This window comes from Mastigoproctus giganteus, chromosome 7, assembly GCF_048544385.1.
Source record: "Mastigoproctus giganteus isolate SK-2022 chromosome 7, ASM4854438v1, whole genome shotgun sequence".
NCBI classification, from domain to species: Eukaryota; Metazoa; Arthropoda; class Arachnida; order Uropygi; family Thelyphonidae; genus Mastigoproctus; species Mastigoproctus giganteus.
In genome coordinates, this window is record NC_143581.1 from 160,061,215 (window position 1) to 160,086,105 (window position 24,891).

The 24,891-nt window shown below is 37.5% G+C and overlaps 1 protein-coding gene across 2 annotated transcripts in view; it reads right to left on the bottom strand.

Moving 5' to 3' along the window:
- Window positions 1-24,891, bottom strand: part of LOC150083289 (phospholysine phosphohistidine inorganic pyrophosphate phosphatase-like) — a 193,914-nt gene that overhangs the window by 43,982 nt on the left and 125,041 nt on the right. For both annotated transcript variants that reach the window (XM_090377151.1, XM_090377150.1), the window contains exon 7: window positions 20,440-20,531. In XM_090377151.1, coding sequence (XP_090233277.1) covers window positions 20,440-20,531 — 92 coding nt within the window. The remainder of the gene's footprint in view (window positions 1-20,439; window positions 20,532-24,891) is intronic.

Below are 24,891 nucleotides of genomic sequence, written 5' to 3' on the forward strand. Positions count from 1 at the left end.
AGGCGTGAAAGTTTTTTTCATTAATCATGTGAAATTTCAATATCATTAATTACATATTTTTCCCCTTCATTCCCATATGTGATCATTGACATAAAGGGTTTTTCTTCTGTAAATATGGATGCAAAGTTGAGTTCATCTGCAACATAAGTTGGGGTACCTAATACTATCCCATGCAATTACATATTATTATTAGGCATATGGTGCAAGGAAGCCTGAGGCTTTTTCTGCACCACAGAAAAAAAAAAAAATTTCTAAGTTACCCTAAGAGAGAGAGAGAGAGAGAGAAGTAGAAGGGAATCACCAAGGAAGAGAAGAATGATGATATCCAGATGAGAATCCTGGGTGTGCCAAACCCATACTCACCAGATGTGAGCCCCTGGGGTTGTATATAGGACTGATCTGATTTGTCTTTCTCTTCTTTACATTTATATATGTGAAGAATTCTTCATCTGTACTCTTTGCTCTCTTCTTTATTTCTTAGCCTCGCTCTTTGCTCTCTCCCAGCCTCAGTAAAGATACTATAGTGAAAATTATACTTCATTTAATAAAACGTATTTCTCCTTCAAAAAATGACGAACAGAATTCAACCTTGGAAGTCCAACATGGAATAGAACATCAGCGTTCAGCAAATTCTTTCCAATATAAGAAATTGCTTGACTCTGAGATTTTAAAGATAAACTTGAGTCAGCAATTAATGAAATACTTTTAACTATTCCTGCTAAAAAAGTTCAAAGCCTAGAAAATATGGACTGAGATTGTCTATGACTATCTCAGTACATCATCCAGCATTGAACCCAAAAGGGCGTTTTCTGCTGCTAATCAAATATGTACCAAAATCAGATCCAGTTTAAATTATAAATCTATTGATTGCTTATGTTTCTTAAGAGCTCACTTTATTTGGACTGGTAGTATGGATGCTTAAACATAACTAAACTTTGCAGTATCAAAATGTATTTTTGATGTGTAAACATATTTGGCAGCACCTAATAAATTTCGTACGGTAGTAAAATCAATTTGTCACGATTTTGCAATGCAGAAATGACATCATTCCCATTTTAGGAATCGCACAAAGGATCATGGGAGGTGATCTTGGATGTGCTCAGAGCTGGCATAAACCAGCTGGTGATGGAAAATGTTTATGATTTGGGGCATACCACTTAGGTGGCTTTGGACTAACCATTGCTACCCATGGCAGAAACCTTTTGGTAACCAGAGAAATGATATCTTGAGAGCAGTGATCTTGGATGTGTTCAGAGCTGGTTTATGCCAGCTCTGAGCACATCCAAGATCATAACAATACATGCACTTCAGCCTTACCAGTTGAAGCACATATAATGTAGGCGTTGCAGTACCCATCTGTATTCCATCAAGAAGCGAATCATAAACCTTTTTCTGCAACCAGCTGGGCCAGTCAAAAATATTTGAATCGGTTCAGACTGGGAGATAACAGACTCCAAATTACATGTATGAGCAGACTCCTTTGTTTGTCATTGACCATTCTCATTAAGTTGCAGAAGTCCTCGTTGGTCCAAGTTTTCGCCTTTCTTTGCAATTGATTTGAGTCAGTTGAGCATGGCGAGCTTTAGGTCCTCATTCATCTCACTGTTTGGGTGATTGTAAAAGTTTCGAAAGGGTTTTTCTTCTCACAGTCACTTTACAAGGCTATGCAGGTCATTACCGCATGCTTCGTCAGGGTCACCGTCGTTGTGACACAGTCTTACATATTTCGATCATTTTGCGAATGTCCAAGTCCAATTCATACAATTTACCATCTAGTACGAGTTCTTCATTGACGTCTTAGATTTTGACATATTTCATCACTGACAGTACCTGTTTCCTCATTGTGAAATGAAATGTGTAATTTGCAACAAAGCATGACAGAATAACATGGTCCAATATGATAGTATGATTGTAACAATACTTCTATTGTTGCAATCATACTATTTAACAAATGGCTACAATCGAATGGGTAATCAGGCTATTGGCCTAACCTCTTCCAAACATCGAATTGGTAGAGTAAGCAGCAGGTATGTGTATCCTATTTAACACTAACTAGAGTAAGTAGCAGGCGTGAGCATAAATTGCATCGTTCATTATTTCGGTTCTATGTTCAAAATGTAGTGGTGTCGCCAAAGATATTTTACACATAAAACACCTTTCGTGCATACAGGGTACACACGTTTTTTTTGTTTTTAGATTAACCGTGTTTTTAATAATTTTTTTCAGAATATTTATTATTGTAATAAAAGTTTTAAATAAACATGAATTCAAGTAATTACAGTCTTGTTTTTTTCATACTTTATTGCACCTAATTGTCATAAAAATTTATGGAGAAAAATGTTTCTCTTTGGAATAGCGGTATCCTGGTTTCAAAAATTAAAAATTACTGAAATACCAGTATTAAGATTTTGACCGGTATTATAAGCCCTAGCCGTACTGATTGTCACTATATTTTTGGGCATCTTGTATTGACTTCTCTAATATGACACTTTTGGTAATTCTTATACAACCCCTATAAATGTCCCTTGGAAGATGATGTTGAATATATAGAAGATATGGATGAAATGAAGTTATTTTTTCTCTTATTTTGCAGGTTCAGAAGGATATAAAAGATGGAAAGTGCTGATGCTGCACTTATTGCCTATGTAAAAGTGCCCATCACTGAAGATGAGGACTACTCCCAAACCAATTGTGTAGTGATAGTGTCAATGTTGTAGGTATAATGCATGTTTGAACTTAAGGAATCTGTGTATGTTAAGATTTTTAACTTATCTGTTTATTTAATGTTCAACTACTATTTGTACTGTGTTAATTCTGAAGTAGATGTGCTATGTTTAAGTGTTAGTTGTTTTTATCAAAACAACCACCATTTGAACGAAGCAGATGTTTTGATAAAATATCACAAAATACTGCTATATGATACAGAATGGAGACAGTCTCTCTCTTGAATTTTACTCTTTTTCTGTATATAGTGAAATGATTTTCCAGTATATACAGAAGATTTTGAGAAGTGTATTTTTAGTCCATTTCTAGAGTTTAAAATTGCATTGAGATGAGGAGGAAGCTTTCATGTGGTTGCAGTGCTGTCAAGTGTCAAATTTTGGCTTACTGATAACTTCTGGAATTGTATTTTTAGAGATCTACTGATGATGATGACTGGTTTTGATATAGTGTTTCCCAGCATGATATAAATAGTATTGGCCAGTGTGGGTTTCAGGCAGAGATCATATTTTCAATGCATACTGCAATAATAGGTGTTGTCTTCTGATTGAGAGTGAAAGTTTAGGGAAGCGAAAGACTCACAAAGGGATGTCTATGTGTAATACTGGTGGATTAGATGAAGCTAGTAAAAAGTGCTGACTCTTGTTGAGTTATATATTGGTGCTCTGTAGCCAAGTTTGGAACTGATTAAAGCTCTGTACAATTGAAGTGAGGTAATCTGCTCCCCACTTTACCAATGAGAAGATGCTCTGAATGTTTAACTTTTTTAAGTAGATGGTCCTCAACTGTTTAATATGTCCCAGGAAGTTTATTATTCCTAAAAATGAATACGTTCGTGTTTTGGAATCAGCTTAACGTCCAGTTTCAGTTCTGGATTTGGGTGGAGGTTAAGCTAACCATGTAAATGGACAGTTTCCTGAAAAGATAACTGGAATCCACTGGCTTGAATCCATATAACCTCTAGCAGTGCAATTAGTTCCATCTGATACCATTCTGGGCTGTGGGAAAGTTGTAATTTTCTAAATATTACATAATGCTGGTTTGACCATTTTCTCCAAAATCTTCACAAGCAACTGCTTAAGGCAATCAGCCTGTAATGAGTTGGATTGGTGGGATCTTTTTCTGGTTTCAAGAAAGCAAAAACACCATGATGCCACTGTGAAGTGGTGAGTCTATGAGAAGAAGTTATATTATTGTTTCTCTTATAGATGAGCAACTACAAGCAGCTTTCACTCAATTGTTTAAACATTGAGTAATAAATGTTGTCCAGTCGTATGCATGTCCAGATATTTATTGTTCTTTATTTAATTCAGGTGTCATAAAGGTTGATTATATCTTTTAAGGAGAAATTTATCTTTTGTCTTATGTCATTGATAGTTGGCAAAGGATTGTATTGATATCTGTCAGTTACTTTCCTGATGGTGTTAAATTTTTTGGGAAGTTGTGGTAGGATTTACTGCAGAGGCAAAGCAAATCTAAGAATCTCTCTCTCTCACTTTTTTTTTTTTGAAAAACCCAAACTAAAGGTATTAAAACCTATAGTACTTATTGCTGTGCTTGGGCTAATGTTAATACTCATTAACATTAGCCCAATTATCTGGAACAACATCCCTTCATGTTAATACTCATTAACATTAGCCTTAAATTTCTGTACATTGTAATTTTCAGGAAATGCACATGAAGGGATGTTGTTCCAGATAATGGAAGTCAAATGGATGAATGAGCAAAAAGGAAAGTTGATTCTGTGACTTTGGTGTAGGATGATAAATTGATGTTGCAGAATATCTTCAGACTGGTTTGGAAGGGGGGAGGGAGAATTATAGAAGCCAATTCAGAAGAAGAGTGCCCATGGAAGTATCTATATAAAAGCCATTCAGCAGAAACAGAACTTCTATGAGTGAGAGAGAGAGAGAGAAAATGGAGAGACTTTGTAAGAGATGGGTTATTAATTAACCTAACTGCCCTCTATCGAATGGAATCAAGAAGCCTGACAGTGGTTATGGGGTCACTGTGCCAGATGTAGGAACAATATTCAATGTAGGGCAGATTTAAGATTTGTACTGAGTGAGTAGTTGTTTAAAAGGAAAAGTAACACCGAGAATAAAAGAGAAAATGCATGCAGTTTTTTATATGCAGAACAAGCAACATTTGTGATGTGCTTATACAAAGAGAGATTAGAAGTCAGGGTAATCTCTAATAAAGACATGTGAACTTGTCTAGAAATGGGGGTTTTTTTGTGAGATATAAGACAAAACTGAGTTTTAGAACAGTTGAAATTAACAAAGTTATCTTTGCTCTACTGGAGAATTACTCAGAAATTGGTAGTGGCTATTTGAGAAGTTGAAGCTGTTTGTGCATGGCAAGGTTTCACAAATTATAAAGCAGAATGCAATGTGTTATCATTAAAAAAACTATAGGTGTGACTTCCAGTCAATAGAAGGTCATTAATATAAAAGAGGAAAAGAATGGGAGAAAGAACTGAACATTGGGGGGGGGGGGACACTAGCATTAGTGGAGAAGTTAGAAAGACAGCCATCTACCATCAACCACAGTGAGCGTTCAGATAGAAAACTAAATACCCAATGAAATGTTTCAAGGTAGTTTAGGAGTTGGTTGTTAATGGGTTTCTCCATTACTTTAGAACGAGCAGAAATAAGTGCAATGGGACGATAATTGGATGGGAGCGATGGCACCTTTTGTAGGAACTGGCTAGATAATAGCAAATTTCCAAGCAGAAAAAAAACACCAGTGGAATAAGAAAGTTTAAAAACTGTGTGTGTGCCGAGCATGCATAGTGAAAGTTAAGTGAAACTTCTTTAGAATATTTTGAAACGATTATTATTTCAATGTTACAATGGTTTAATATTTTACAATTTTTTTACAAGTTTATTACAAAGTTTTTACAAATCTCTCCTTTGTACTCAATGAAGGTGGTTTTGGTGGTCGCATTGCATGTATACATGCTCTATACACCTTACAACACTCGTAGCCAGGTGGGCAGGAGCAGCAGTGTGTAGCACATGCTTCTTGATTAGACCGGGGTTCGAGCCCGTAACCACCAAATACGGAGGATGCGGAAAGGTCAGGGAATGACCACCACATATCCCCGGAGCAATATGGCCTTAGTTGCTAATGCTCCTAAAAACCAAATAACAACAACCTCACAACGCTCACTATTAGTCTTTGGCATGTTGAATTGTAATTTTTTTCAGTCAAAATTTTTTATGAAATACAGTAGAGAATGGTGAAAAAAATATTTTGGTTTTTAAATTTTTAAAACTGGACTGCTAGAAGCTGAGATATAGTAATTTAAAATGTAAATGCAACACACGTGCGAGTTATACTGTGGCCGTGCTGTAGGGGTACTGATTGCATCATATGTTGCTGCTATATATGGCACATGTCATTTTGTGTCGCATTTTCGTGGCAATTTTTGTCAATCCATGGATGCAAGTTACTCCCATGTGAAAACTTCCTGGGATGCACCTAAAGAAGTTTCACTTCAAAAGATGACACATAAGAGGAGCAAGCGTTGGATCACTGATTTTGAGAGTAAGTGGAGGAATGCCATCGAGACCTGAAGCTTTCTTGGCATCAAGATTATTCAAAATTCTGACATCTTTTTGGAGGAAGATCACAGGAAGCATTGAGTGGAATATACTGGGAATGATGTTTTACCAAGATCATCAATACACGCATTAGAAGAAAAGTAGGATGCTACCAAGCTGATTTCATCTTTAGTTAAGACAACAGAATCATCAGGTTTTAACAGAAGTGGGAGTAAAAATAGGCAGAAGTTGCAGCCAATTAAGAAACAAATGCTTCCCTACTTTTCAGACAAAAAGCAAGTTTTATATTCTTAGCCTGTTCAAAATATTGTTTGGAACTGATTAATAACTGCTTTATAATTGTTGTGACCTTAGCATAGGCAGAAAATGAACCTGGAGATTTGGACGCGAGCTGGTTGCAACACGCAACATTCTTATTTTGAACAGCCTTAGTGCATTTATTGGAAAACCAAGGTTTAGATAAAGAATGAGATTTTAAGGTGGAATGTGAAATAAAGGATTTCATCCCTACTAGAATATCACTGACATGATCTGAGAAAACACTAACATCAGAAGATTTAAATCAGTAAGCTAATCAAGGAAAAGAAGAATAGAAATCTTGCCGATCATCCCATTCTTGCATTCTCATAATGACAAACAGCACGAGGTTGAGAATGGCCAACAGAAAAAGGCTCCACTGGAGAAGAGACCATCAATCAAGCTGTGATCTGAGGTGCCCAGAGGACCACTCACCTCAAAACGTGTACTTGGAAGGACTGTCTGTGAGAAAAAGAGCAAGATTGTTGGCTGTGTGATCAGGATTGTCTAGTATTCTGGTAGATAAATGAACAATCTGTGCAAGATCATTAGTAATTGAAAAAGCCTTAGCATATCAACCAGCTGGGTCCACGTGACTAGAAAACTGAAGCTGGGTGGAGTTGTGGACATTAAATCCCCCAGAAAAATTACTTCTCTGTTAGGAAGATTGGACTGGAGAAATTCAAGCTTCGAAGAAAGAGTTCCAAGTGATCAGTGGAATTGGGAGATCGATAGAGGCAACAGATGAATGTAACAGAATGCAGAAGAGAGATTTTAAGCCAGAGAAGCTTGAAAAGAGGAGATTACAAGTTACTAATTCTCTGGCAGGGAATAACAGAGTAGACATATGCACCAGTACCTTGAAGTGAAAGGAACTGTACAGTGAATAATTAGGACAACTGAGGTGAGCAGTGGTTGAATCAATCAATAATTGGCATTCTGTAAAAAAAATGTAAGTGGGGCTTGCAGACTATAAGTGGAAATAGATATCACTAAGATTGGAACTGAGACCACATATATTTGTGAAATGAATGAGGAAGTGTTTGGGAGGTTTAAATCATTTCTTCATGAGTTTGTTCTATTTATTTGACTATTAATGATGTATTCAATAGTTAATTTTGGTAATTCCTACTTGAATGAAATAACAAAATTTTTTGGTATGGCAGACACACAGCAAAATGTACCCAGCTCCTTGACATAATGTGGCATTGACAATGCCTCCCACATACATATGACTTCAAATCCTTCCAACCACTATCTTGCAAAGTAGAGGGAGTGAGCTTGTACACTAGCTGATCTGGATGCCTCCCAGAGAATTACCAACAGGTTTAGTTCAGTGGCCAATCTAGCAACTGGCCTGTGAACACTGTTTTACATTTGTACTCTCAAAAGGTAAGGAAAATCCGACAGCATGATGGAAGAGACGGAGGAGGAGGTTGTGGCTCTTCTGATGTGCCTGGTTTTGCTCTCATGCTTGTTTTCAGGGCCATGCAAATGGGGATGCATTGGATGCGCTGCACCAGGGCCCTTGATCTAGTGGGGCCCCAACAAGGGAGCCATCAAAGTCTCAACATAAATAAACGAGGCCCCTTAACCCCTTTTGCATCAGGGCCCCCAAATACCTTTGCATGGCCCTGCTTGTTTTTATTTAATGAGGTTGGCTGTAGTTCAGTTTCAGGTTCTATTTTGTTCCCTTTTGGCCACAAGACCATCAGTGTTCCATGTGAGTGTAATGATAGTTTTGTAATTGTTGTATTAGTAGCATATAGTAATTTATTTACATGTATGTCACTGTGTGAGTTGAAGTGTCTGCAAACAGAGTGTTGCCAGAGTTTGGTATTTTATCCACTCTGCTTTCTCAAGTTTCCATTTTGCATTTCTTTCAGGGAGATTATGAGTTTTGTCTAGTAGTGTTATTATAATTGGCACCAATACTGTAATTGAGCATAGATCAATTGCAGTAATAGTGCCAAATGGGAGATTAAAGTATGTTAGTAATTCACTAACATACTTTAATTAAGGCTATTAGTTAATACTAATAGCCTTAACTAGTTAAGGCTATTAGTATTATCAGGGAGTTCCTGTATTCAAATTCCTAGAGGCCTATCAGCACTTAATATAAAAATTATGTAGAGTCTTCCAGTGTGGTAAAAATAAGGCTGGCCATGTAGGATAGTCAGGTATGGATCTTAGATTAAAAGCATATTGCAATCTTAGTTGTTGATGTGGTGGACAGAGGTGATTTATTAGCTTCCACACACAAGGTGCAGAGAAAGCCCCTGTGACAATAAAAATAGTTGTTGACAGATAACTATTTTTATTGTTGACAGGAGCTGTTGTTGATAGACTGGATCCAACCATCTAATGGCACTTTTCTGGCTAAGTCACATACTGGGGGACCATAACCTAGTTTGGATCAAATAAGAGCTCTGTATAATCAGAGTAAAGTACAGTGATCTGCTCCCAAAAGGTTGGTGACAGAATGCATAGCACATTGAACTTTTTCATTCCTTTTGTTCACAGCTCGTGGATGTGCTTAATAAAGGTCGGTTTCTTATATAGTCTTAAAAATTTGACATGCAGTTTTACAGGGATGAGCCATCTAGTTTAAATTCTACATTAGCACAAGGTTTGTGAAAAAAATGTATGCACAATTTTTTTGTGTTGAAAGTCCGAATCCGTTATTTAAGGCCCCTGTACTGATATTGTTGATAGCAATCTTCAGCTGTCTTTCAAATGTTCTCAGGAAATACTGAAATCATCTATGTAAAGAGCAGTTGGCAGTGTGGGTGGCAACTGTGTTGTGATTTTCTATCGTGGTTGCAAATAATATGGAGCATAAGGCAGATCCTTATGCAACATCTTCCTCCTGGCAGAAAGTTTGCACAAGAGAGGATCATACCTGGATCCCCAAAAATTTGGCTTGATAGGAAGTTTTAAATTAAGATTAGGTGATGTCTTCTTAGTCCCAAGTTATGAAGGATTCCATATCAGGCTGTGTCATGTGCTTTATCAATATCGAAGAACACAGATGCCAGATGTTCTGATTTGATAAAAGCATCTCATATGCTGGTTTCTATTATTGTGTCTAAAACTGAACTGCCTTGTGAGAGTGATGTTGTATATAATTCTTTCACTGTAAAAGTTATATTGTACAGTTCAAATCCAGATTCATACAAACAAAAGTTTAGCTTATGTTTTTCTATCTGTTCTTTGTGTATTAAAAACTTCTTGAGGCATGGCATTCTTGCTGATACTCAAGCAAATGTTTCACCAAATTCATTTGGTAATGCAGTAGGTTCAGCAATAGTACAACCGTTATACTTCAATACTGGGGAGATAGAATTTCTGTATATCCACCTTGCATTTTACGAATTTTATTCCAGACAGTTTTCATACCAAATAATTGGTTTAGTGATGATATGAAATGAATCCAGGAAATCTCTTTTCTTTTGGCATTTCCATCTTAAATATCTTGTTTTTGTGTGTACTTGTTTAAACAGTACAATAAACCCTTGATTGTATGGACTAATTGGGAAAGGGGTGTCCATTAAATTGAAAGTTTTTTCTTCTCTTCTAGGTTATTTCACAGATTATTTGTACCCCACATAATTAAATTTAAACTGTTACTCTGTATTAGAAACACTGAAATAAAGTTAAACGACAAAAAACAAACTTTCATTTACCTTGATTTTATTTGTTGATACATAATAGAAGTAGTGCCTAGAAAAACTTTGTTGAGATAGTGTAGGGTAGATGCCCTTGAAGAAATTAATATGAGGGGCCCGTCAAGCTCTCAGCTGCCCAACCCAATGCCAGAGCTCACTCCTGGGCATCAGGCAACACAGCGGCAATCTCCAAGGCAGAATGCACTGGTTCCACAGAAGTTAGTTATTGTTGGTGACTATTGTCAGGGAGACGGGGAATATATTGTGTAAAAAGGACAGATGGAATAGGACCAGGGTATGTCTGCCAGGGGCAAAAGTTGATGATGTTGTAAAGCATATATCATCTTTTAAGGGCACAAAAGGTGATATTGTTGTACATGTTGGCACCAATGACATTACGAGTACGAGATCTGCAGATTTACTTAACAAGTACAGGTCAGTGTTGCAAAAAAGTCGTGAGTTAGGGTTAAATTTGAAAGTGTCTGCAATTCTGCCCAGACACGATAGGAGGGAGAACATGATGACAGCTTTTCAATCAATTTGGCTCTGGAGGGAATGTGCAAGGCTCAAGGGATAGAATTTTTTTCAGCGTGGTCTGTGCTTGTTAACAGGAGAAACTGTTTCTACAGGGATGGGATACACTTAAACAGAAAGGGTGCAAGAATATTGGCTGATGCTATCGAGGCAGTGTTAGGTGGGTCGGAAAACTGCTAGCTCGGGGGGGGGAATTCACTGACTAAAAGGTTAAAAGTAGCTGCAGGCAGAGGTGAAGGTGATTCTTGCACTACTTCTATTAGAATAAGCAGGGGGCCTGGAGCGATGGTTGCTGGGGGTTTCAGGGACTGATGGCAGTCATTGTGAAACAGGTGTATATATGAGATGTGTTAGGATAACTAACACATCCCATACGTTAGGATAACTAAGAATAAGAATACGTGCGTGTATACCAATTCTAGAAGTATAGTAAATAAATTTGATGAATTTGAAGTGTTGGTCAAGACATCAAAGGCAGATATTGTTGGGATATCAGAGATGTGGTGTCACACAGATATTAGGAATGCAGAATTGGAATTTGTGGAGTACAATGTAGGAAGGGAGGAGGTGTTATGCTGTTAATTAAGAAAAACAAAATCAAAAGAAGTGCATCCAGTTGATACAGATGAACAGTGCACTGTTGAGTCAGTTTGGTGTGACATAAGCACTGCGAAAGCAAAAATAAGAGTAGGAGTGTGTTATAGGCCTAATGACTTGAATGAGTACAATGAACAATTGTACAGAGAAATAAAGTGGGCTAGTAAATCAGAATGTCTTATAATGGGGGATTTTAACTTCCCAGATATTGACTTGAAGTTGTGGGTTAGTCACTCGCACACTAGTAAGACTTTTGTGCATTTATTGGATGATTGTTTTTTGCACCAGCATGTTCAAGAGGCAACCAGAGAGGGTAATACTCTTGATCTGATAATCTGCAGTGATCATTAGTGTATTAAGAATTTGCAGATAAAGAAACAACTAGGTGGCAGTGATCACAGTGTACTGATGTGGGATTTACATAAAGATATAATTACCATCAGGGGAAAAGGAAAGGGTTTTTGCTTCCGTAAAGGTGAGTACAGTGGTCTCAGACAGTTTTTAAAATCTGTACAGTGGGATCAACTGATGATGTTACCAACAGCAAATTCTAAGTGGGAAGCATTCAAGGAATTAATCATGGAAGCTACTAAAAGTTTCTTACCTATTAAGAAATATTGTTCAAGGTTTAGGCCTAAATGGTTATCAAATGAACTAGTAAGACTCATGACAGAGAAGAAAAATGCATGGGATGCATATAAATTATCAGGCGACACAGACGCCCACGGCAGATATAAGCTAGTCTGTAATCAAGTCACAAAGGCGGTAGTAGTAGTGGCATGTGATGCAAGAAAGCAAATGTAAGAGCTTATGCAGCATCAGCCAAAAAAAAAAAAAAAAAAACACACCATCCCCTCCAAATGCCTGTCCAGTTCCTCCTTAAATTTATTCAACCTATCAACTTCCACAACAAAAGATGGAAGCCTGTTCTACTAATCAACTATCCACTGCCTAAAGGCAAATTTCCGCACATCTATTCTACAACTATCTTTCCTCAGTTTGAAACTGTGCCCCCTCAGGTACTTAATCTCAGCAATAGGAAGAATCCCATCAGCATTCAGCCTGCTCAACCCATTCAAGTCAAGGCCTTATACACCTCAATCAGATCACCGCGCAGGTGCCTAGTCTCCAGCCACTGCAATTTGCAGAACTTAAGCCTCTCTTGATAAGAGGATCCCTTCATTCCCCTCACCAATCTTGTTACCCTTCTCTGTACACGCTCAAGTAAATCTACATCCTTCCTAAAATGAGGCCTCCAGATCTGTACGCAGTACTCAAGGCGTGGCCTGACCATTGCCTTATACAGAGGGATAATCACCTCCTTTTCCCTGCTAGCAAAATTCCTATATATCATTGACAAAACCCCATGACCTGCCCTGGCAGCCTGTCTGCATTGCTCAGAAAACTTCATATCTGCCTGCACAATTACACCCAGGTCTTTTTCATTTTCTACCACCTTAAGTGTAGTACCACACAGTTGGTATGTTTCTCTGGGGTTACTTCTACCCATATGCAGTACTTTGCATTTGTCAAGGTTAAACTTCAGTTGCCACTTCTTCGCCCATCTGCCCAAATTATCTAGATCCTGTTGCAGTAGCACACTGCCATTACTGTCATTAACAACCCTGCCAACCTTTGTATCATCTGCAAACTTCGACACTAAGCCTGATATACCTTCATCAATATCATTGATAAACATACAAAACAACAGTGGACCCAACACCGAACCCTGTGGGATTCCACTAATAACATTAGTCCAAGAAGAGCAGCACCCATTGATTACCACCCTCTGTCTTCTCCCACTTAACCATCCTTTTATCCATTGCAGCAACTTACCCTTAATACCATTCTGCTCCAATTTGAACAATAGTCTTCCATGCGCAACAGTGTCAAAAGCTTCCCTGAAATCCAAATATATGATATCAAAATTATTTTTTGCTTCCAGTTCCTTTGTAACCACATCATAATATCCTATCAAATTTGTCAGACAAGACTTTCCCTTAACAAACCCATGCTGTGTCTGAATTATTGCTGCAGTCTTGTCTAGATTATCCTGCAATGCATCTTTAACTAGCGACTCCATTATTTTACCCGGAACAGAAGTTAAACTAACTGGTCTGTAATTACCGTGTCACCCTTCGATCCCCCTTTGTGAATTGGGGATACATTTGCACATCTGCAGTCCGTGGGAACCTCACCTGAGTCCAAGGATGCTCTCAAAATTATGACTAAGGGTTTGCTTAGTTGCTTTGCTGCCTCTTTAATATAACTGGATAGATCCCATCCACCCCAGGTGCTTTTCTTACGTTTAACTTCAACAGTTTCTCTTCCACTTTGCTCTCAGTTATTACAAAATCATTAAGTATCCTGCTACAATTTGATAACCTTCTGCCATTTTCAAACCTTAATAATTCCTCACGTGTGAATGTAGATGCAAAATACTCATTCAGTTTGTTTGCTATCTGAGCAGGATCATCAACAGTCGAACCATCGTTGTAAAGTGGACCAATCAGATTCATCCCCTTCCTTTTACAGTTTATATAAGTAAAGAAATCCTTGCTGTTTTTCTTAGTATCTTTTGCCAAGGATTTCTCGTAATCTGCCTTCACCTGCCTAACCTCCTTTCTAACTTGGTTACAGATCAACTTGTAGCTATCATAGGCTTCTGTGTCACGTGTTAATTTGTATGCATTCCATGCATTTTTCTTCTCTGTTACTAGTCTCATTAGTCCATTTGACAACCATTTAGGCCTAAACCTTGAACAATATTTCTTAATAGGTATGAAACTTTTAGTAGCATCCACTATTAATTCCTTGAATGCTTCCCACTTAGAATTTACTGTTGGTAACATCATCAGTTGATTCCACTGTACAGAATTAAAAACTGTTGGAGACCACTGTACTCGCCTTTACGGAAGCAAAAACCCTTTCCTTTACCCCTGATGGTAATTAAATCTTTAAGTAAATCTCACGTCAGTACACTGTGATCACTGCCACCTAGTGGTTCTTTTATCTGCAAATTCCTAATAAATGAATGATCACTGCTGATAACCAGATCAAGAGTATTACTTTCTCTGGTTGCCTCTCGAACATGCTGCTGCAGAAAACAATCATCCAATAAATCCACAAATGTCTGACTAGTGTGTGAGTGCCCAACCCACAAGTTCCAGTCAATATCTGGGAAGTTGAAATCCCCCATTATAAGACATTCCGATTTACTAGCCCACTCTATTTGTCTGTACAATTGTTCATTGTACTCATTCAAGTCATTAAGTCTATAACACAGATATTGTGCAGGCAGATATGACGTTCTCTGAGCAGTGAAGACGAGCTGCAAGAGTAGCTCATGGGGTCTTGTCAATGATATACAGGAATTTTTCTAGCAGGGATAAGGAGGTGATTATTCCCTTGTATAAGGCAATGGTTAGGCCACATCTTGAGTACTGTATACAGGTCTGGAGGCCTCATTTCAAGAAGGATGTAGAGCTGCTGGAACGGGTACAGAGAAGGGCAACAAGATTAGTGAATGGAACAAAGGGTTGCTCTTACGAAGAAAGGCTTAAGTTTTGCAAATTACAGAGTCTGGAGACTAGGCACCGGCGAGGTGATCTGATAGAGGTGTATAAGGCTTTGAATGTGTTTGAGCCTGCTCAATGCCAATGGGATTCTTCATCTTGCTCAGAATAATCAGCTCAGAGGGCATAAATTCAAATTGAGGAAGGACGGATGTCGGATAGGTGTGCGGAAATTTGCCTTTGGCCAGCGGGTGGTTGGTTGGTGGAACCGACTTCCATCACTTGTTGTTGAAGTTGATAGCCTAAACAAATTTAAGGCTCAACTGGACAGGTATTTCGAGCGAACGGAGGGGTAAAATGGGTGTGGTGTGTTTTTTTTTTGGCTGATGCTGAATAAGCTTGCTTTCTTGCATCATATGCCTCTACTAATGCTAACACACTCCTACTCTTATTTTTGCTTTCACAGTGCTTATGTCACACCAAACTGACTCAACAGTGCACTGTTCATCTATATCAACTGGATGCACTTCTTTTGATTTTATGTTTTTCTTAATTAACAGCATAACACCTCCTCCCTTCCTATCCTGTCTATCCTTTCTGTACACATTGTACTCCCCAAATTCCAGTTCGGCATTCCTTATATCAGTGTGACACCATGTCTCTGATATCCCAACAATATCTGCCTTTGATGTCTTGACCAACACTTCAAATTCATCAAAATTATTTACTATACTTCTAGCATTGGTATACATGCAATCATACAGGCTCCTACTCCTATTCTTTGTTACCCTAACACATCCCATATACCCACCTGTTCCACGATGACCGCCACCCATCCCTAAAACCCCCAACACCCCAGGTCGCTACTTATTCTAATAGAGGTTGTGCAAGAATCACCTTCACCTCTGCCTATGGCTACTGTTAAACTATTAGTCCTTGTATCCCTCCAAGCTATCATTTTCCGACCCACCCAACACTGCCTTGATAGCATCAGCAAATATTCTTGCACCCTTTCTATTTAAGTGTATCCCATCCCTGTAGAAGCAGTCTCTCCTGTTAACAAGTACAGACCAGGCTGAAAAAAATTTTATCCCTTGAGCCTTGCACAATCTTTCCAGGGCCGAATTGATCGACAAGGCTCTGATCATATACTCCCCTCCTATCATGTCTGGGCAGAATTGCAGACACTTTCAAATTCAACCCTAATTCACGGCTTTTTTTCATCAGTGACCTGTACTTGTTAAATAATTCTGTCGGTCTCCTACTCTTGATATCATTAGTGCCAACGTGTACAACTATATCACCTTTTGTGCCCTTAAAAGATGATATGTGCTCTTCAACGTCATCAACCTTTGCCCCTGGCAGACATACCCTGGTCCTGTTCCACCTATCCTTTTTGCAAAATATGTTCCCCGTTTCCCTGACAATAGAGTCACCAACAACTACTAGTTCCTGAGGGACCAGCGCATTCTGCCTTGGGGATTGCCGCTGTGTTGCGTGATGACCAAGTGCAAGCTCTGGCGTTGATGTGGGCAGCTGAGATCCTGATGGGCCCCTCAATTTAGATCTTTCGAGGGCATCCACCCTGTCCTTCAAACTTTCATGTAGGCCCACAAGAACGCTGAGTTGTCGCCTGATTTCCTTACAGTCCTTACATCGCGCACACACAAAGACATCCCCCATGGCAATATCATGTTCCGTTCCAGATAGTTCGGCAAACATTTCACAAGTTTCACATTTTTTTAGGCTGTGATGCGTTGGAGAATCGCCCCCCTCGGTTCTCCCCCGAGTCACAGCACTCCTGCCACTTTGTGCCCGTTGCTTTGCTGCTCTAGTTTGGGGCATGATACTTTAAATTAATAAAATCAATAAATTAAATTAATTAAATGTCAATACTATGCTATCTAACAGAAACAGTGAAGCGTATTACTGTTTCTATAATTATACGTTAGATCTACCAAGCTACCTCAATTAAAAATTTGAATTCCCTATCACTATATACAAAAATAATGCCTGCAATATTCGAACGAAATAACGGTTTTATAAAGTATTACGTATATCTACAAAAACTGTTTATATAAATTAAAATAAAAATAACTAGCGTAATTAAAACTATAACACTAAATATTAAGTACAATATAAGTAGGATGCTAAGAAAAACAGCAAGGATTTCTTTACTTATATAAACTATAAAAGGAAGGGGATGAATCTGTTTGGTCCACTTGATATCGATGGTTTGACTGTTGATGATCCTGTTCAGATAGCAAACAAACTGAATGGGTATTTTGCATCTACATTCACACATGAGGAGTTATTAAGGTTTGAAAATGCCAGAAGGTTATCAAATTGTAGCAGGGTGCTTAATGATTTTGCAATAACTGAGAGCAAAGTTAAGGAGAAATTGTTGAAGTTAAAAATAAGAAAGGCACCTGGGGTGGATGGGATCTATCCAGTTATATTAAAGGAGGTGGCAAAGCAACTAAGCAAACCCTTAACCATAATTATGAGAGCATCCTTGGACTCAGGGGAGGTCCCGACAGACTGGAGATGTGCAAATGTATCCCCAATCCACAAAGAGGGGATTAAAGGGTGACACAAGTAATTACAGATCAGTTAGTTTAACTTCTGTTCTGGGTAAAATAATGGAGTCACTGGTTAAAGATGCATTGCAGGATCATCTAGACAAGACTGCAGCAATAATTCAGACACAGCATGGGTTTGTTAATGAAAAGTCTTGTCTGACAAATATTACGATGTGGTTACAAAGGAACTGGAGGCAAAAAATAATTTTGATATCATATACTTGGATTTCAGGAAAGCTTTTGACACTGTTGCACATGGAAGACTACTGTACAAATTTGAGCAGAATGGTATTAAACGTAAGTTGCTACAATGGATAAAAGGATGGTTGAGTGGGAGAAGACAGAGGGTCATAATCAATGGGTGCTGCTCTTCATGGACTAATGTTATTAGTGGAGTCCCACAGGGTTCGATGTTGGGTCCACTGTTGTTTTGTATATTTATCAATGATATTGATGAAGGTATATCGGGCTTAGTGTCAAAGTTTGCAGATGATACAAAGGTTGGCAGGGTTGTTAATGACAGTAATGGCAGTGTGCTACTGTAACAGGATCTAGAAAATTTGGGCAGATGGGCTGAGAAGTGGCAACTGAAGTTTAACCTTGACAAATGCAAGGTACTGCATATGGGTAGAAGTAACCCCAGAGAAACGTACCAAATGTGTGGTACTACACTTAAGATGGTAGAAAATGAAAAAGACCTGGGAGTAATTGTGCAGTCAGATATGAAGTTTTCTGAGCAATGCAGACAAGCTGCCAGGGCAGGTCATGGGGTTTTGTCAATGATATATAGGAATTTTGCTAGCAGAGAAAAGGAAGTGATTGTCCCTCTGTATAAGGCAATTGTCAGGTCATGCCTTGAGTACTACATCTGGAGGCCTCATTTTAGGAAGGATGTAGATTTGCTTGAGCATGTACAGAGAAGGGCAACAAGATTGGTGAGGGGAATGAAGGGATCCTCTTTCCAAGAGAGGCTTAAGTTCTGGACATTGCAGTGGCTGGAGACTAGGCACCTGCATGGTGATCTGATTGAGGTGTATAAGTTCTTGAATGGGTTGAATGCTGAATTCTGAAGGGATTCTTCCACTTGTTCAGATTCCGAACCTAAGGGGGCATAAATTCAAATTAAGGAAAGACAGATGTAGAATAGATGTGCGGAAATTTGCCTTTAGCCAGCGGGTGGTTAATTGCTGGAATAAACTTCTATCTGTCGTTGTGGAAGTTGATATGTTAAATAAATTTAAGGAGGAACTGGACAAACATTTAGAGGGAATGGTTGTGTGAATTTTTTTTTTTTTTTTCGGCTCATGCTGCATAAGCTCATACACTTGCTTTCTTGCATCACATGCCACTACTACTACTGCTTTCAGAGTCCGATTTCTTAACCTTTATTTTTACAATATCTTAGGATTTTTTTTTTTTAAATGATATTCCTCACTGATGTGTGAAACAGACACACGGGGGGGGGGGGTGCCTCATTTCTCTAAAAGTTTTAATTTCTGCAGAATCCATAAACAGATTTGGATGCTTGCTGTTGGCTGTCATGACTCACAAATTTCTGGTTTTCCCCTTTCTTTGGTGTCTGTGAAATTTTTTTTTTCATCCATTACATCTGGGGTCTTTTACACAAAGGGTTTATTACTTTACTAGGTTCTCAGTGCATTCTGTAGTCCTCTGTGTGGCTAGTGAGGAATTGTGCAGAAGTTTCTGGAACAATAAGTTGTAGCTTACATTTTATTTTACATTGCCTATGAGAGTTGCTGCATCATTTATTGGTCCTTGATTGACTATTTTATTTTTGTATTGAATGAAGCCAGATTACTGTAGGAACCCCATCCTGGGAGTCCATTTTTAAAAGATGCAGAAAAATTCTCCTTCTTCCTTGCATCATTTACTCATTCAAATACTATGTGATGCGACTGTTGTGAGTTCAATTGATCAAGGTATATCAGATTTAATGTTTAAATTTGCAGATGATACAAAAGTTGACAGTGTGGTTAATGACAGTAATCAGGGTAAGCTACTGCAACAAAATCTAAAAAAATTAGGCAGATGGGCTGAGGAATGGCAGTTGAAGTTTAACATTGAAAAATGCAAGGTACTACATACGGGTAACAGTAATCTCAGATTAACGTACCAACTGTGTGGCACTACACTCAGGGTAGTGGAAAATGAAAAAGACTTGGAGGTTAACTGTACTGTCAGATATGAACTTCTCTAAGACAGGCTGCCAGGACAACACATGGAGTTTTGTCAGTGATATACAGGAACTTTGCTAGCAGAGATAAGAAAGTGATTATACCATTGTATAAGGCAATTGTTAGGCAGCACCTTGAGTACTGAAACAGATCTGGAGGCCTTATTTTAGGAAGGATGTAGAGCTGCTGGAATGAGTGCAAGGAAGGTCAGCAAGACTGAAAGGAATGAAAGGGTGGTCTTACCAATGTGTTAAAGGCTACACACGAGGGAACACAAATTCAAAAAATTTAAATTGAGGAAGGATGACTGTATGATAAATGTGTGGAGGTTTGCCTTTAGCCAGCAGATGGTTGATCATTGGAACAAACTTTCATCTGTGTTGTTGTGAAAGTGGGTAGTTTGAACTGCAGAAAAATTATTAGTAGGGATGGACAGGTGATGTGGGAGTTTATTTTTTTTTTGTTACTGCTTTGTAAGCTTGCTTTCTTGAACATATACCACTACTACTATTTTTAACCAGTTTACATCTCCTTGGAATTTTTTATTTCAGAATTCTATATTTAATCTGAACAATTCTTATATACATAAATACTTAAAAAAAAAACCTGTTGTAACTAGAACCTAAATTTATTTGTAATGTGCATTAATGTATATATTTTTATGTTTATTTAATTTTTGTCGTTCTAACAAAAACTGTTTTTATTGTGCTCAGGTTATTTCAGTCCAGTAAAATATCACAACCGATATCAATTTAAAATACCTGAATTTTCCTGTGCGCACTAGAACACCTCTGATTCCACTTACTTGAGCAGCATTGACATCACTGTTAATGTCATCACCAATCATGACAGCCTAAATGAAAGATAAATATCAAAAGATATAAAAAACTAAATATATTTTAAGATAGGCATCAAAAGGAAATTTTTGTTTAAACAAATATAATATCTACACTAGTAGCCAAAAGTGTAAACTTTTGAAAAAATTGAATTTTTCTACATTTCAGTTAAAATTAAAAATAATATAAAGGTTTTTAATCACTAAAATTTACAAAAATGTTAGTCTTTTTTTTTTTCTGAAACTAATACAATAAATTTCATTCAAATCCAATGAAATGGAAAAAGTTTATGCTATGAAATGTAATTACTAACAAACACAAACTAATTCCAGAATCATTGGTCATACAAATGACAAATGACTGAAGGTTTTTGAGCCACCAATCAGAGTGCATCTCCAGTGACTGTGATTGGCTACATGTGAACAATATGCTGCACAGTATAAATAGCTGATTATGCAGTGAGCAGTGATTCTAGGCATTTATGTCTGTAGTGAGGACAAAGTAAGTACAGTGTAGTTATTTAAAATTTTTTAGGTCATGTTCAACTTAAATTTTGTGAAATAAACATTATGGTCTAAAGCTATTACCTTGCATAATGTGGACTACATGTACAAACAGATTTCAAAACTACTAGGCGAGGGTGCAACAAAGTCTAGAGTCCAGAAGCTGTGTACCCAGTATATGAATATTGAAACCATCTGAACCAAGCAGAGAACAGGCTGGAAAAGATGTACTTCTTCGTAGGCTGACAGAAGAATTAAGGCTTGCAATTGTAAAAAGAAGAATAATATTTTTTGAAATAAGAATTATCTTGTTGACCTTGTTGATTTGAAAGTGAGTGAAAGGACAGTCCAAAGAGCATGTTAATTGGACTTCTGAACAATGGCAGTCTGTGCTGTGGAGTGATGAGATCACAATTTCAATATTTGGCAGTGATAGAATCAGATATATCAGAAGAAGACAATCAGATTTGATGCCAGAGTTCCTCAGTGTAACAATGAAACAACCACAGAGTATTATGATATGGGGATGTGTGTTGATGCTGGAGTTGACAGAATTGAAATGTTCAAGAGTACAATCAATGCAGGAAAGCACATTGAATGCATCCTTGAAAAAAGAGCTACTGCAGTCTGCTGACAATGTTTTCCTGATCCAACTAACTTCATTTTCCAACAAGATGAAGCACAATGTTACACGGCAAAGATGTGCAAAGAGTGGTTTGATAACCATAATATTCCAGTAATGGAATGGCCTGGAAATAATCCAGACTTGAACTTGATCAAAAATTGGTGGTCGAGGTTAAAACTTGGACCAGAATGAATTATTTAGTCATGGTCCCATGTACATAATTACAAAAGAAAAATTGGAGAAACTGGTAGACTTCATGCTTCAAAGATGCTGGGCAGTAATCAAAGTAAAGGTATCCAACAAAATACTGACTGTGTTGCTACTGCAAGGACACTCCAAGTGTCCTTACACTTGAAGTTCTAATTGTTAATTTCCATATTGTTTATTGTATTCAGTAAAGAATAAAGTGAATTTCGAAATAGCATACGCCATATGTTTTTTCTTGAAAAACTTCCCTCTACTTGCCATAAAAACAGCTATATTTTTAAAGTTTCCACACTTTTGGCCACTAGCGCATAGGTAACATTGGTCTCAATTTTAAGAAAAGTCTGATGTTTTACTGCTGATAAGTACTCTGAACTACATTTTTAATGGAAATTTTGAAATTTACATGAAACTTTCTCTATCACATCAGAATTTTTTTTACAAATAAAAAATGAAAATAATGCTGGAAGTACTGATTTATTTTGTATTTTTACAAATAAGTTATTTTTATATAAAAATACAGGCAACCTCCAGTATAACATGGTACCTCTACAACACGATTGATAAATTGCAGCAATCCTCGCATACCACGTGGTACTTACATAATATGGTTTCACTCTAACACGGTTGGAGAATTGTGGCAAACCTCGCATTACATGGTATTTTTAGCTTTTGTGTGGGGAAAACCTTGCAATTGCATGTAATTTTTCAACATTTCCATTCTTTTTATGAATCCCTACTGGTGATTCGCTGGTCATTATTCAAAAAAAAATTATTGGAAAATCCTTGTTTTTTTTGTTTTTTTTTTTTGTTGGGGAATCCCTGTGTTAGGTTCTGTGCTATTGAACTTGTGCTTGTTCGAGACCATAAAAATTTGTGACTTCTTCACAAATTTTTATGGTTTTAAACAAGTGCAATTTTAAGGTTATTTTGGTTTTTATTTGATCATTTATAAATTTTTCTGGGTTTGTATTACTAAACTTTGTCCTTGAGAACTCTATTGGAATAATTTTGTTGTGAATTAAACTCCAGCCCTAAACTTAGTCCCTTTTACTTTCCTTGTAATGAATATTTTTTTCAAAAGAAACCTAACATTTATGAAATTTTGTTAAGTGTGCTAAATGGGATACCGGAACGGATGCATACTTGTTTCCATTACGAAGGAAATCTTCTTTGAGGATTTGCTTTCACGAGTCAATAAATAGCCTCCATTCTGTTCGCTAGTAGAAATTTTCAAAAAAAGGTTCATAATTGCAGGAATGTTGCTGCAATATATTACTGAGCCTTCTTCAGAAAAATGGGGAACTAATTCTTTTTCATGACATCTATACTAGAAAAAGACTTCCTGGGACCAGTAGATTCTTGGATTTCAGTTTTGACACAAAAAACTATGCTGACCCTTTGGGTAGTTTAAAGCAACAAAGTCGAAATTATTCTCTAAATTAAGCTCTTGAGTGACCCTGTCAAAATAGCTAACCAGATTAGTTAAACATGATTTTCCCTTTACAAAACCATGCTGAGTATCCTTCAGAATTCCATTTCTATGTAAATGATCCTGAATTCCACCCTTGATCATTGTCTCCATGATTTTCCTTACTACTAAAGTTAGACTGACCGACTGGTACTTTCCCACTTCACTCTTAGAACCGCCCTTATGTAGTGGAGATACATTGGCACTTTTCCAATCCAATGGAATCACTCCCGAGTGATTCCATTGGATTGGAAAAATATTATAGGGTATATGCCATCAACCCCTAGAAGCCTTACTGGCCTGTAGGTTTGAAAATGTTTTTCATTAAATAAACATGTGAAATTTCAAAATCATAATTAGTTACATTTTTTTACAACTTCACTCCCATAAGTTCTCATTTACGTAAAGTGTTTATCTTCTGTAAATATCGATGCAAAGTAACTGTTGAGTTCATCTGCAACATTGGTTGGGGTATCAAATACTATCTCACACCCATTACATATGGGTCCGATCTGTTTTGTCCTTCTCTTCTTTGAATTTATATATATGAAGAATTCCTTATCCCCACTCTTTGCCCTCTTTTCCAGCGATTACTCACAATCTGCTTTTGCCAGACTATCCTTTTCTGTGGCACTCTTACAGATCAATTCGTAGCTGTATTAGGCTTCAGTACTTACTTTTTATTGCTCTTATAAAGTTTACATGCCCTCTTTTTCTGCTCAAGTAATTTGCAACTTCCTTATTCATCCAACTTGGAATCTGCCTCGTGGAGTATTTTTTTTAATGGTATATAAGCATTCGCTCCCCCTCTTATGGCAGCGAGAGGATCAGAGTGGAAGCAGAGGGTGCTAAGAATCTCTGGGTATGACCAGGCTGCCATGCACGGAAACTGAACTTGGCCTGTTACAACGTAATATCGCTCATCGGTGAAGATAGGATATTAGAGCTGAAAAAGGAATTAGAAAATGTGAATTGGTATATCATCGGTCTGACTGAAACAAGAAGAAGAAATGAATCACTTAATAAGAATCACATAAATGAATCACTTATAAGTTTATCAAGTGGAAATCTGCTGTACACCAATGGAAACAGTGAAAGGAGAGAAGGTGAAGTTTGCTTACTGGTCCATAAAGATATAAAAAGTAACATTTTGGAATTCAAAAGGACATAAACAAGGGTGTTAAGACTACTACTCAGAATTTCTAAGAGGCACAAGCTAAAGGTTATAATGATTTATGCACCAACATTGAGCCATGATGATGAAGAGGTTGAAGGAATGTACACCGAAATTGAGTCTTCCAGATGATCAGAAAACCCACTACACTATCATAATGGGGGACATCAATGCTAAGGTTGGAAAGAGACAAAACAGTGCTAAAAGGGGAACTATACGAGATTTTGGAATTGATGAAAGAAATGATAGAGGTGAAAGGACTTGTGGAATTTGCAGAATCTTGAGAAATGTCAGTAATGAATACATTTTTCAAGAAAAGGGTGAACAGAAAGTGGACATGGAAGAGCCCAAATGGATTAAAAACTAATGAAATCGACTTCATCCTCACTAACAGAAGATA